Genomic DNA, 13811 nt, shown 5'->3' on the forward strand with positions numbered 1-13811 from the left:
CATTAGATTGATATTATATTGATATTGATATTTGAGACTAGAAATCATAATATCGTGATATGGCAAAAGTGTTGTCTTTTCCTGGTTTTAAAGGCTACATTACAATAAAGTGATGTAACTTTCTGAACTTACCAGACTTTCTATCTGAAATCTAATTGTAAAAATATTTTCTGAAGGCACCAATTGTCAACCCTACAATATTGTCGTAATATCGATATCAATGTATTTGGTCAAGAATATTGTGATATATTTTCTCCATATCGCCCAGCTCTACACACAGGTATTTTCCATTAACCTGGCTGATTAGACAATTGGAAGTTGTGTGGAGCTGTGAAGGGGCTTTAAGGCTGTACTAAGAAGCTCCAGATAAAAACAAGAAGAAACTTTAAAATGATATCTACATTGCCCAGAGCTAATCATCTGTGAAGTGACCACACCACTGTTATGTTTACCAACTCAGCTTTTTGTAAGTGCTTCATGATATAATCTTCCCCTGGTCAACACCAAGGTCTAGAGAGGGAAGACATTGTTTCCACTCATAATTCCCAGTTGAACGTCAGCACTCTCAATAAAACTCAACACATAAACACAGGAGTCTGCTAGATAATTGAATAATATCAAAAGGTTAGGTAATGGTTGATGTTTTAAGCTGCTTTTTCAGAAATCATGTTTGGTATGCATGGAATAACACAGTACCCACAAGCCGTAGCGGCTGTTGGTAAGAAGAAGAGGCCAGTTGAGCCACTAAGTCACAAGTCTTGTAATCAGGTATAAAACACAGTATAGCTAGCCCGACTCCGCCCTCCTACGTACTTCCGCTCAATTTTCATTTTCCTTCAGTACTCCGTCTGGGTTTGCGGTATAGTCTTGGGTTTTCTCCAGCCAAATATTTGGTGGTCCAATCAGTGAACAGAGGGAGTGACTGAGGACGTTGAGGTTGTGACGTGCGCTAGTTTGAGTTATAGTACCGTAATGGCGGCGGAGAAAGATGCGGTCCGTTGTGGCAACGCTGCCGAATATCCAGAAGTTAAAGCCAGAGAAAGAACAATCTTTGCTGAGTTGTGTTGGAGGCCATGATGTTGTGGCCCTCCTCCCCACGGGGTTCGGGAACAGTTTGATTTTCCAGCTCGCTCCGTTAGTGGTGAAGGAGTTGGCTAAGGCTAACGCTAGCGATACTAAGCCGATAGTTGTTGTTGTTGTCTCCCCTTTTGTTAGCCTGGTCCTACCAGACAGTACGTAGGAGGGCGGAGCCAGGCTACCAGAGTGGCTCTGGGCAGATCCAATAGTTTTAAACTTCAACAGAGTACCCGCCTTCAAGGAAGTTAACACTTGTCAATGGAGAGTGACCAGACTCTCTGTACAAATGAAATGTACCAGAGTCTGGTAGGACCAGGCTAGAGTATAGCATCTGTTGGGATGAAACGCACCAGTCAGGAGACACATTCCACTGATTGGGTTGGGCAGGCCATGTCTGCTCAGTGTAAGGGAATTTGGGCTTCCTTATCTACTATTACGTATTATCTATGATGTAGATGCTCACTTGAAAATAAAACTAGAAGTAAAACAAAGATAGCAGTAGTCTTAGGTATTATTCTTTTAACCTGGGGACTTTTGTGTCTGGCTGAATAATAGCCATTGCACATAAGCCCTTTACATGCAACTTATTGTTTTCTCTGATTTCGGTTTCACTTTATTTACATTTCTTAACACATAAGAGTCTAACAAACCTTTGCTGCTGCCAGAAATGCAAAATACAATTTTTCCTGGGAAAGACCTTTGATTTTAAAGTGTTTACATTTGACAGCAAATGTAAAGTTGTATTGAAACTGTCACAGAATACTGATTTAAAATAAGTTATGAATGCCAACAGGTCAATTACTGTACATGATATCTAGTTACAAGTTATTTCACAAAAAAAGTTTGAAGAGATTTGATTTCTCAAGAATTGTGGTTCTATTTGTGGTGCCAGACAGAGTGAAGGTTTAGAGGATATGTTTAACTTCTCTCATTAGTTGATTCATTCTTTGCAGTTTATAATGTGTGGCGTTTAATCTCGGGGAGCAGACGTTTGGCTTTGATTCAGAGAACACATTTATCTTCCATCTCCACTCAGTCAATAAAGCAAATGGGTGTTTTTTGGGGCAAATATGAAGAAAGGATACAAGCTAACCGGTGCTATTATATTTATCCATGTTTTGCCAATGTTGCAATTCCAGTTGCTATTTAATCAATTCACAAATGCTTTTGTGAACTGATTACAGACAGCAGTTTTAGATCATGAATCTCCAGTTAGTTCCATCTTGTTAGTGAGATATCCGCCGACTAATACTGAGCGAGACGGAAGAGAGGAAGAGAGATCATCATCAAGTGTTTGTCTCAATGAGACACAGATACACAGCCACTGGCTTTACTGTTTAGTTGAGTAATTAATCCACTCACATTGGCATGATTGGGTCTGCTAACTCAAGACCATTAATGAGGGCAATGTTATTTTACATTGGCTTAGTTACAGCTGTTTGTCTTCTGCCAAATACAGAGCCCTAGCTGGCAATTTGAAATATAGTTCCCATGAGTCATTTGGGTGCTTTGCCAAGTGAAGAACAGAGATGAGTTTGCTAGCACTGGTTAGCGCTCATGTCCACTGGATGTAGCATTCAGATTCCACTGTTCAAATGTCCACTGAAAGGGTTTCAGAAGCGGAGTGTCTTTTTTTTTGTTGACAAGCATATTGAATTGAACGATTAAAGTTCGGTCACGTTTGATGTGGTAACAGATACTTGGAGGCTGTACTTCATTTATTTGAATAACTGAACTACATCATATCACCTTGCCATTTTGTATCTGTATTTCCTAGCGCGTATTCGCAGAAAGGGAAATTGTAGCATTCCTTCTCTTGCCTCACACTAGATCAGAGAAGTGACATAAACAAACAATAATTTGATGCCGATTGCCTACTAATATGAGGGTTTATAAAAATTGCAAGTGAATTTCACCCTTCAGAGAAGTGATCTGGTTCAGCAAAAACAGACCCAGCATATAAAAGGAAGTGGAGCGGAGAAAAGAGCCATGTGTGAGCTGCAAGTGAGCCACTTGATTTAGACATCCGGTGGATGTAAATACTGTTGATGCTCTGAGCATAAGAGGCGTACAGAAAGACAACTGGATGCAAACAAATACACTTTACAGTACATGTCAGGGTTTTTCCTGCATAGAAGAATTTTTGGCGCCCCCCCACCCCCAAAAGAGGTTTTAGCCAGCGCCAAAGGAAAATCACCACACCAAAATGATAACTGAGAATAAAAATAGCAATTTCAAATCCTTTCCGAATATGTTGAATAGCAATTTACCAAATAACCGTTGAACAAGTAGAACATAAACTTGAATATGAGCACTAATCTCAGCTTTATCGTCGAGAGTCAGGCTGTACCGGACTCTCCTGATGATTTTAGCGGTAGTATTTAAATATTAATATTATTTTTGTAACCAGTTTTGTTAATTGGGTTTTCATTTGCACAAGCATAATTAACATTTTGTTTATCAAATTGTCAGAAATAGCTTTCTGTTCAATTAGGCAACACAGGCGCATTTCCTTTTAATGTACGTGGACCGATCATGCTTACTGTCGTGAGTAATCACCTCCAAAGGCCCATTCTGAGCCAGGGAAAGGCCTGCATGTAACTGGTCCCAGTTGTCTTTACACATATCCAGGGGCAGAGCCATAGTGGGGAAAGGGAACCAGTTTACCATGGCCCTGGACAAGAAGGAGTCCCACAGACAGACAAAATGATGTGGTTCAGTGTGGGGGTACCCACAATTAAGAAAAGGAGGGGAGGAAAGCTGCACACTTTAAACTTTTATTTCAAGTTCTTCAAGAACCTGAGCAAGCTAAAACATTGATCTTTAGAGATTAATTTTAAAAACCATAGCATCTGAGTTATGAGGGTTCAACTTTCCCCTTCTGTGTATTGATGTCTGACTGTAAGCCAGCAATTCATTAGAATAAAAACCTGTTTTTCTTCAGTTCTTCATGTTGTAGGTAGCCCAGAACACCCCGGCACATGCATCGGAACTTATGGAGGTAAAATGTGAAGTAAAAGAAGGGTTACTGAATCAGCAGCCAGGTATCAGTTTATCATCTGTCTCTGTCCAATAAGAACTGATGGATAGCCTCTGATGGGCCTACTGCACTAAAAGCGCTTAAAGAACTATTTCTGATGTTGTCGGAAAACCCTTTAATCAGGAGTTTGAAGCCAAACTGGCTGAAAGTGCTGTATATATGGCAGAGAAGATTAGGGATGACCTAAAACCTTTTTAGACCTCATTAGAGCAGTTCCTCCTAACCGCTTTAGTTTCTAATTCACCAATATGCCGTAATAAGTCATGGAAAGCTGATTTTCTTTGTGGCAGTACCAGGTTTTTTAAAGACTCCTTTGTCTCCAACATTTTCACATGTTTTGCGAAGACTTTTGAAAGGAATTCACCACTTACAATGTTCAGTTTTTCAAAAGTAGCATGAGTATAGCACAATTTGAAGTGTGACGTAGAGTTGTGGGGTTGAAAGTTCAATCTGTAATTTGTTTGGTTTGGGGAGCTAACAAAACTTGACTATGCTTCTTATTTCACCATTGTGTGTTTTAGCTTCGGGGAACGGTGATGAGAGGTTACATCAGTAAGCTAAAGTTCAACAGTGCGCACTTTTCACGTTTCAAAAAGCGCTATTCCAATTAACTTTACTGTCATTATTAATAATGCAAAGGGTCTTACAAGAAGTATCTCCACAAATCATTTGTGTGTGTGTGTGTGTGTGTGTGTGTGTGTGTGTGTGTGTGTAGTTCCGTACAAACAGGTTGACAGACACACCCAGAGTTTTCGCTCAGTATTAAACTTGACAAATATGAAGCATCAAAAATGTAGCCGAGCCTAAAAATAACATCATAAATTAGTAAAGCCTGGGAGGGCCTTCAGAACGCAGCCGGCCTCATGTTCTTCTTTTTCTGTTTCAATTCTGCACTAAGTGTCAGGGCTCGCTTTGTATTCATGTCTCTACCTGAAAAACAGATGTATACACTGTACACCCCGACGGATATGGCCACATACACTTGACATGCAGATGGAGTCAGGCCACACACACACAGAAGCAGACTGTGCCACTCATTAGCATGTCACGATAGCATCAACACAGTGTGCTGTGTTTCAGGAGGCTGAAGCATGATGCAGCAAAATATCTGGAGCAACATCACACTGTAAAATGCATGTAGTAGTCATGTATTTGAGTGTGTCTGTTTGCACATATTGAGTGATTTGTGTGTGTGTGTGTGTGTGTGTGTGTGTGTGTGTGTGTGTGTGTGTGTGTGTGTGTGTGTGTATGCTCCTGGATGCAGTGATGAATTAGTAAAACACATTTCGATTTGACACAGACTAGGTACTGTTATTGTATTCATCAATTCTTTAGCAGTAGTTGAATATAGAAAATGACTGAGTCATTTGCTTTGAAAGGAGCCAGGGAATGCCTCAGTCTGTTTGGATCTAAACTGACTGAAGTGACACATCTAGAGCATTAGGACCACATCCCTATTACCTTCAAGTCCTTCCTACACAATCCAGTTTCCAGCTTAATCCCTTTTATCAACCTGCCTTCTCCCCTCATGTGCACCCCTCTTTCATCATCATTATGACTTAGGTGGATTTAAACAGGTAAAGTTATGAATGGGTGGTAACTTTCAGAGTGAGTATTAGGCTATAGATTTGTCCACCGACGGTATAGGTTGTGTAGCCTATTGCAAGTATTGCCAAGGTTTTAATGATGTATGTTGAGATTACTTTTCTCATTAAGGGCATACATTTGGGAAGCTACACCTGCCAAGCTTGTTTTCATTTTCAGTTCGTTAAACTATAAACCGGACTTTTGAGCATTCTTACTTGGCTTTTTCTTGTTTTTGACAACACATGTCTGGCGTTTGTCGAGCCAAAGCATCGTCGTTTGCTTTGCTAGCTTGCAGCGAGGCACTGAAGGTAAACACATACAATTTCTATTGACAGAAATCTACTCTGGGCACTTTACGTCTGGTTGTTATTCAGTCTAGTTGGCTGTAGGCTATAATAATTAGGTGCTAAACCTTACCGTGTAGCGGGTATCTCCTCTCTAATCCCCTCCTGAGCGCAGGGCGAGCTGTCTCGACCGTCCTGGATGTGGAACAACTTCGAAAAGCGCCGCAAAAAAAAGCTGCACCTTCCTCAGACAGTGAGAAGTCAGTTAATCCATATTACCTGGCGTTTAGGGCGCACGAGGAGCACGGCTCGAGATGCCTGTTAGGAAGGTGCGTTTCATAACTTAGCCTACCAGTGCAGGTGAGCGCGCGAGATGCGGACGCGGCTTAAGCGAGGGTAATTCTCTCTCTCTCTCTCTCTCTCTCTCTCTCTCTCTCTCTCTCTCTCTCTCTCTCTCTCTCTCTCTCTCTCTCTCTCACACGCACGCACGCGCACACACTGTTACTGTGACGGGGCTCTCGCTTCATAAAGTGAGAAAACAAACAGTGGAGACACAGACATTCACTGTTGTTGACACACCTGCAAGCATCTCTCGCGCTCTGCTTCTGTCTCCCTAGAATTGTAATGCGCGTGCTTGCTTGAATGTGACGACCGCAAGAGTCGTGTCAGTGCTACCGCACGAATATAGACCTAATGCTGACATACAGTAGCATATTGCCTCGCTTCAGAAATTGTATAAGGGAGAAATACAAATACAGCAAACTTTAATTTACTATAGTATCTTATTTTACTAGGAACTGTAATACCATACATGGTCAGCCCACAAACATCTTAAATGAAGTAGGCTAGCACAGACATGGAGTTACTATTATTATTATAATAGCTAGATTAGGTAGGTAGGGTAGGTAGGTAGGTAGAAAGCAGCTAGGTAGGTAGGTAGGCCTAGGTAGTAAGTTAGGTAGGTAGGTAGGCCTAGGTAGTAAGTTAGGTAGGTAGGTAGGTAGGCCTAGGTAGTAAGTTAGGTAGGCCTAGGTAGTTAGGTAGGTAGGCCTAGGTAGGTAGGCCTAGGTAGTAAGTTAGGTAGGCCTAGGTAGTAGGTTAGGTAGGTAGGTAGGCCTAGGTAGTAAGTTAGGTAGGTAGGTAGGTAGGCCTAGGTAGTAGGTTAGGTAGGCCTAGGTAGTAGGTTAGGTAGGTAGGTAGGCCTAGGTAGGTAGGTAGATATGTAGATAGGTAGGTGTCATGGTCAGAGTAATCAGGGAGTCTGACCTGTTTTCTTTTGTAGTTTGTGATTGTCATGGCATTTGTCAGAGTTCTATCTTCAAAATCGGTTTTGAATCAAAACAAAAGAGCAAAACAGACAGAGTAGGCTACTGAGCTAGAATAATATGTTTAACTTTGATTTGATTTGATTTATTTCTGGATCTAGACGATAAAACAGTAATCCAAAGGATGACATGCTAAAGTAAAATACTTATTTCCAGCATGGTCCTTGACCGTTTAGTCCTCATTATTAGCTAGCTGATGTGAGTTTTTGCCTATTTTTAGCTAACTCGGCTGCATGACCATGGAGAACGACGTTACTGAGGAGGAAATCACTTCTGGCACCAGAAGCTGGAGGGATTTCATCAATACATGCTGGCCTTACGTTTCTGTTTTCAAATCAAGCAGTTGTTATCCTGGGTAAGTGATAACTACATAGGCATACTTGAGTTTGATAGCAACCGTTGCCAAAAATTGTGCCTGCAAAGTATTAAGAAAATAAATTCCTGGTAGATACACAGAGGCTCTCAGAATGTTGGGACATAGGCAGCCTGTTAACGTTATAGGCTACAGGCTACTCTGGTCTCAGCAGGTTAAACAGCTTCATCTAGTGGACAATTTAAATCATTACAGTTTTATTTTAGAGTGGCCACAATAATAACCCACTGTAAATGGTTTATTATTGTAACATTAATTTCTATGACGAATGATCATTGATTGTGTGTATCTACAGACATGAGACACATGATGCAGACAGGACAGTTAAGCTTCATCCTGAATCTTTTCAGAGCTGGGGAGTCAACTGCTGATCTCTTTTGCCACTTGTTTTACTGACGTTCTAGTAAATGCATTCTGCCTGACTGTAACGTTATAAACTCTGTTTATGCTGAGTCAAAGTTTACTTTGACTTTATCTGTTTTCCCTACTTGTGCTACTTTTACACTGTGTCATAGCATTAGTATTACCCCAAAATTGTTACTTGGGGCAACATCAGCAGCTGTTCAATAAAAGTTGTAATAGTCTTGCAATAAATAATAAATGAAACAGGTATGTTACTTTAACACACTTAAAGCGTAAAAGAGCCTATAAGTCAGCAAAGTGACTGAAAGTCAGTCAGTCAGCAATATCTAGCTAAAGTTTGCTAACATTAGCAACAAAGAGCTACTGGTCATATGACCAAATACGACTGTAACAGTGAAACCCCTGGGTGTAATGAAGGGAGGGTGCACTTTGCTGCTTATGAATTCAACTTTCTGTTTTGTGTCATTTCTTTCTTTCTTGGTTTATGTCTCCTTCCTAGCAGCCGCATTGTGACTGCAAACTCTTGCTGTTGTTAGTAATTGTATTTAATGAATCAGTACTGATTGTGCACTCATTTTGTGTTTCAGGCTTGTAATCCAAGGAGCAATAGTTTTACCACTGTTCTATTTTGTCTTTACGAGACGTAGCCCCTTTGCTGTTATCAGGTTTTTTTTTTCCTGCCTTAATGACTGCACTGGTCATCTTGTCCAGGTAAGATGATGTAACACAGTAGTATCCAGTGCTGTAGTACTCGAGTCCGAGACTCAATGTTTTTCTATTGTCTCAGACTGTCTTGGACTCTCCTGGTATATGCCGCAGGGCGCACATGCGGAGGCATTAATCATTTTCATTTTGGCCACAGATGGCGAGCACTTTCTACACTATGGAATCAGTGTTTCCCCCAGAAAAGTCGTTTAGCCCGGTGGCAAAAGTGGTTTCTTTGGACGAGGGCCCGGCGAAATCGAGAAATTAAGAATTTATAAAAGCTATAAAACTGATTATTTAAGGAATTTTAAGGTATGTTAAAGGTATGATGAGTTTGTGTTCTTTGAGTTTGTGTTCTTCATATGTAAGTGTTGAGTTATTGTATTTAAAAAAGGGACCATCTAGGAATATGCATTGCAAATTAGCTTAGGCTATAAATGCTGTGGGTTGTGGCATAGGTCTATGCTACATATTCTCCCTATACAAATAAACATTAAATACATTACATTGGGCCCTACATTAAGTCAGTGCTAAAAGCTAACTTAATATCTAAGTTTCCAATCGAGCCGCCCCACTGTAACTGTAGTTTAAAAAAACGTCTGAAAAAAGGTCGGCCACCAGGCTTGCAATATCCTGGGGGAAACCCTGGGATTCTTCAGGACAAGACATAAGTTCAACAATGGGAACATGTCAATTTTTAGTGACACATGTGTTGCTTGCAATTTGTTACATTTTCCATTGGCAGTCCAGAATGTTATTTTGACACCATAAGAAAAAGACTCAACATCTAAAGCTCAGCTTTATGTGACTTAAGTGAAATTGGTCCACTTAAAGTAAATAATATGGCCTAATTTGATCCACTTTTGATCATTACAAATAATAATGCAAAATGATCATCTTAAAATAGAAGATATACTGTCTCTTGCATCACATGAATTATAAACAGGTAAGTAAGTGGTCTTGAAGAGGATTCTTCTTGTTCTGTCTTGTCTTGACTGGCTCTCATTTGCAAACCTTTTTGGACTCGTATTTGACTTGACTCAAACTTCTTTGGTCTCGGTCTCGACCAGTCCTGGTCTTGGACTTGTCTTGGACTTGACCAAGGGGGTCTTGACTACAGCACTGGTAGTATCACAGAGGGCTGTGACTTCATCCTCTCTGTTATTAGTTAATTAATCAGTAACATTTTTGAGAGATTTACATTTGTAATAATAGTGCACTAACAGAGGATGCATTGTGTTTCTCCAAGCTCTGCCACACTGCCAGTCACTTTCGAATGTTGAGGACCGACTGAAGATCGACCATTACAATCGAATTACTCGCTTCATACTGCCCATTGGGACCAGCCTCAACTTGAACGGATCTGCCATTTATGAAGTGGTCGCAGCAGTTTTCATTGCCCAACTCAACAAAATTCAACTGGACTTCGCCCACTTACTTACCGTTGCGTAAGCCACTTTCTTTTCTTAAAGAAATAATAGCATCATCTTCATAGCAAGTGTTATTAATATTGGTTAAAAGTATACGAGAGGCCTTTAAGAAAGGGAGTGACTTGCATGACTTACTAAAAATGCATGGTACAGTTTAATGAGTACAGTATCTGTGTTTGATCTGCAGTTTGACGGCAGCAGTGGCCAGCATAGGAGCAGCAGGGCTCCCAGCTACAGGAGCAGTGACCACTCTTTTTGTGTTGGCGGCAGCTGGTTTACCTGCAAAGGAAGCCTCCACTCTAGTGGTTGTAGAATGGCTCCTGTAAGTTTAATCAGCAGTTAAGAAATGGATACAAAATGTAAAGAATTGATTACTACAGCTGCCTTTTCTGCTCCTGGATTAGATTGCACCATGCTATTCCTAGATCCATTACTACATTTGTTCAGCTATTGTGCGATTGTGCGACCGAAGAATAGATACAGGCAACGCAATTTTCTGTTCACGTTAACGCCGCATGTTAAAATCCGGTGCTAATATGGCACCGGTGCCCGGTATCTACCGGACGGAAGATACCGGGATACCGTCAGCATTTCAATAATTGTTTTTGAAATGTAATTTTAAATCTTCACAGTTGAAATCATTACTAAACAGCATTTTGATCATGTGTCAGATTTGTCAACCAGTTCTTATCACCTCCTTTATTCTTCATGCTAAATGGGTCATATTTTAGCAAGCTAACATATGTTTTGTCTGTTTGTTCAGTCAGCTATGCAACATTTTAGAAGTCCAAAGAGAGAAAGAAACAAACAGAATCCATGTAAAGCAGCATATATCCTCTGCTTTCATAGTCTGATGTTGTTTCTGCCTTTCAGAGACCGCTGCAACACTGCTGTCAATGTCATGGGAAACTGCTATGGCGCAGCACTCATTTACAGTGAGTGTCGACACAAGAACTGGAACACATGACAAGGTACAGGTCTACATGGTCTTAGTGTTTTTGGTGTTGTTTTTTAACCCAGTACATTTGCAGAAAAATGTCAGTACATTTTTCAATCTGATACAAATGATTAATATGAGGCTAGTAGCAGAGTGGAGGATCAGAAATCTGCTCCCTAAATCAAATCTATTATGCTGATCTTCTCACACCATTGATGGCCGTGTTGTGCTTTTTTTTTGGCTAGGAGGGATGCCGCGAATCTTGAAAATATTCAGGTCAACGTCAGCAGCCAGGCCTCTGATGAGGACATTTTCCACAGTGATGCGTCCCAGAGCGAGGACATTGGTCTCCAGATCCTGTGCACCCCACCAGAATATCTGTCATGGACTATATGTCAGTCCATGACAGCGATGACCAGAATGTGTAGTGTCAACTCAGAATGAATTGCATTGATGCAACAGATGTGCTGTAGTTATTGAATTGATGTAATAAATGTAGTTATTGAATTCATGTTATAGATGTAGTATTGAATTGAACTACATTGATGTAATGGATGTAGTTATGGAACTGTAATTGAATTGAACAGGATTCAATTCAGTATTTATTGTTAAATAAATGATTAGATTTTCTTTCAGGTATTTCAGGATTCCTAGTTTCTGTAGTTTAACGTTAGCTGGACTCCGATCTATTTAAACAACAAGGGACACAGCACTGCGGCATGTTGAAAAGACGAGTCTCAACGCAGTAGTTTCGGACCTTGGACCCAGAAACAGCATTATCAGAACGTTGAAACGTCACATCTTAGCAAGCAGATATGTGTATTGGTTGTTTTGACATAATTGAGTAGCTTGATGCGCATAAACATTGAGAGACAGACTCTTGCTATGATTCTAGCTTGCCTCTAATGACATCTAACATGTTAGGTAGCCTAGTATCCTATTGATGTTCAAAATCTGTTAAACAAAAAGTGACAAATAAACATATTTGAAATGTGAAATCATTGTTTGTCAAAATAATACAAACCATTATTCTAAACCAAAACTATGAAATGGCATACCTTTATTCTATAAAACACATTGGTTATAATAGGTTCTTTCTTGCATCTAAGGGTTAACAAATTGAGTGATCTGCAAAATTCATGTCCATGTCATTAGATGCACCTGCAAGACAGACTGCAGCAGACTAAGGCAGGGGTCTTCAACGTTTTTTAAACCAAGGACCCCTTAACTGAAAAAGAGATAGATCAGGGAGCCCCTACTACATATATTGTATAAAATTGAAGTTGCATATTAAACTGGGCCTACAATAAAGTGCATAGAATACTAAGCTATTAAAATAATAATGGTGGGCATGATTTTATAAATCATCTTTAAATGTTGCACATATGTACATGTGGCACAGTGAATCCTTAGGATATACTGTATCTGTGGATAATATGTTGGATACGTGTTAAGACATTTTATTCTGGAAAAAAAAACTTAAAAAATGAACAATAATTTGGTGGCCCCTCTAGAGGTCACGGACCCCCTGTTGAAGATCTCTGGCCTAAGGTGCACATGCAAGAGGCATGACATTGAGTGCTCTGTAGCAACTGCAGGATAGGGGTTCGCAAATTCATCTCATGACGATGATGAAGATGAGTCAGAAAACTTACACTGATGATTACCAGCAATGTTAAAGTTTTACTTAAAAGTTAACATGGTAGGTTTATGTTTCCAGGAGTTGATGAAACATTGATGTTGATTAGTGCCAATGCAGCAGTGACACATTTTTAAAAAGTCTTAATTGATATTTAAAAAAAAAAAAAATGTTTTAAATTCATGTAAATCAATGCCAACCTTTAATATGGCTTAGTGACCATTTCTGTTGCCTTATATAGGCTACTATACAGTGATTTTGCTTTAATGGGTAATTTAAGAATGATGTGGTATCAGTTCTCAAACACATTTACTGTATACTGCAAGGGTATAAGACTACATTTTACAGCTGTGGAATATAGAGCATGCAGAGACAGACAGGGACAAGAGCCTGCCAGTGCAAGAGGAAGGGGCATTAGATAGGGGGCGGTATGGTGAGGGGGAGAGGGAGAGGGAGAGGGGGGCACAGAGGACAAGGAAGAGCCGGAGAAAGGCAAAGGTACAGAGAAATATCAAATGAGATACGGACAACAATTATAGACCATGTAATCAACCATGGTATGTAAGCGTCACAGAGGCTGGTCGGAGAGTGCAGCCTATTTTCTTTTTTCTTGCACATATTGTACAGTAGTTCCTGATAATTTTGCTATTGTATATCTTTTTTCTGTACAAGCTTTCTTGTACGTTGTGTTGTCATATTTCTATGTATTTGCGGGTTGGCTGGTGTGTACATACAATGAGAAATTAATGTTTTGTTGAAAGAATAGTGTTTGCCATGGCTGACATCAATACTATTCAGCTGCCTACATATACAATGTGACAATATTACATAGGGTAACTATCACCCTTTCAGAGTACACTGTCATTTGACAATCATCTTGGTCCAAGCAATGATAAAGGAACCTTTTGTTTTGATGACAAAGATTTATTCATTGATGGATTTATATAAAATCGATACAGCATAGTATCGCGATATTTCCCGTGGCAATACTGCATCGATACACAGGCGCCAAGTATCAATCTATTATTATATATGTGTTGGTCAGTGTGTA

At 40.0% G+C, this 13811-nt stretch overlaps 2 protein-coding genes across 3 annotated transcripts in view; one reads left to right on the forward strand and one right to left on the reverse strand.

Annotated features, from left to right (window-relative positions):
- Positions 1-6386, reverse strand: part of LOC116039592 (FERM and PDZ domain-containing protein 1) — a 49789-nt gene extending 43403 nt beyond the window's left edge. For both annotated transcript variants that reach the window (XM_031284492.2, XM_031284493.2), the window contains exon 1: positions 6122-6386. The gene's annotated coding sequence lies outside the window, so the exon portion shown is untranslated. The remainder of the gene's footprint in view (positions 1-6121) is intronic.
- Positions 6387-7550: 1164 nt separating this feature from the next.
- On the forward strand, positions 7551-11706 carry LOC116039566 (excitatory amino acid transporter-like; the record flags this gene model as incomplete). The annotated part of the gene is made up of 5 exons (XM_031284449.2): positions 7551-7668; positions 10004-10202; positions 10372-10506; positions 11058-11155; positions 11367-11706. Coding segments are annotated over 4 exons (546 nt in total), but the record flags the coding sequence as incomplete, so codon positions are not given.
- Between the last annotated feature and the right edge of the window lie 2105 nt (positions 11707-13811).

This window comes from Sander lucioperca, chromosome 4 (genome assembly GCF_008315115.2).
Source record: "Sander lucioperca isolate FBNREF2018 chromosome 4, SLUC_FBN_1.2, whole genome shotgun sequence".
Lineage (NCBI taxonomy): Eukaryota > Metazoa > Chordata > Actinopteri > Perciformes > Percidae > Sander > Sander lucioperca.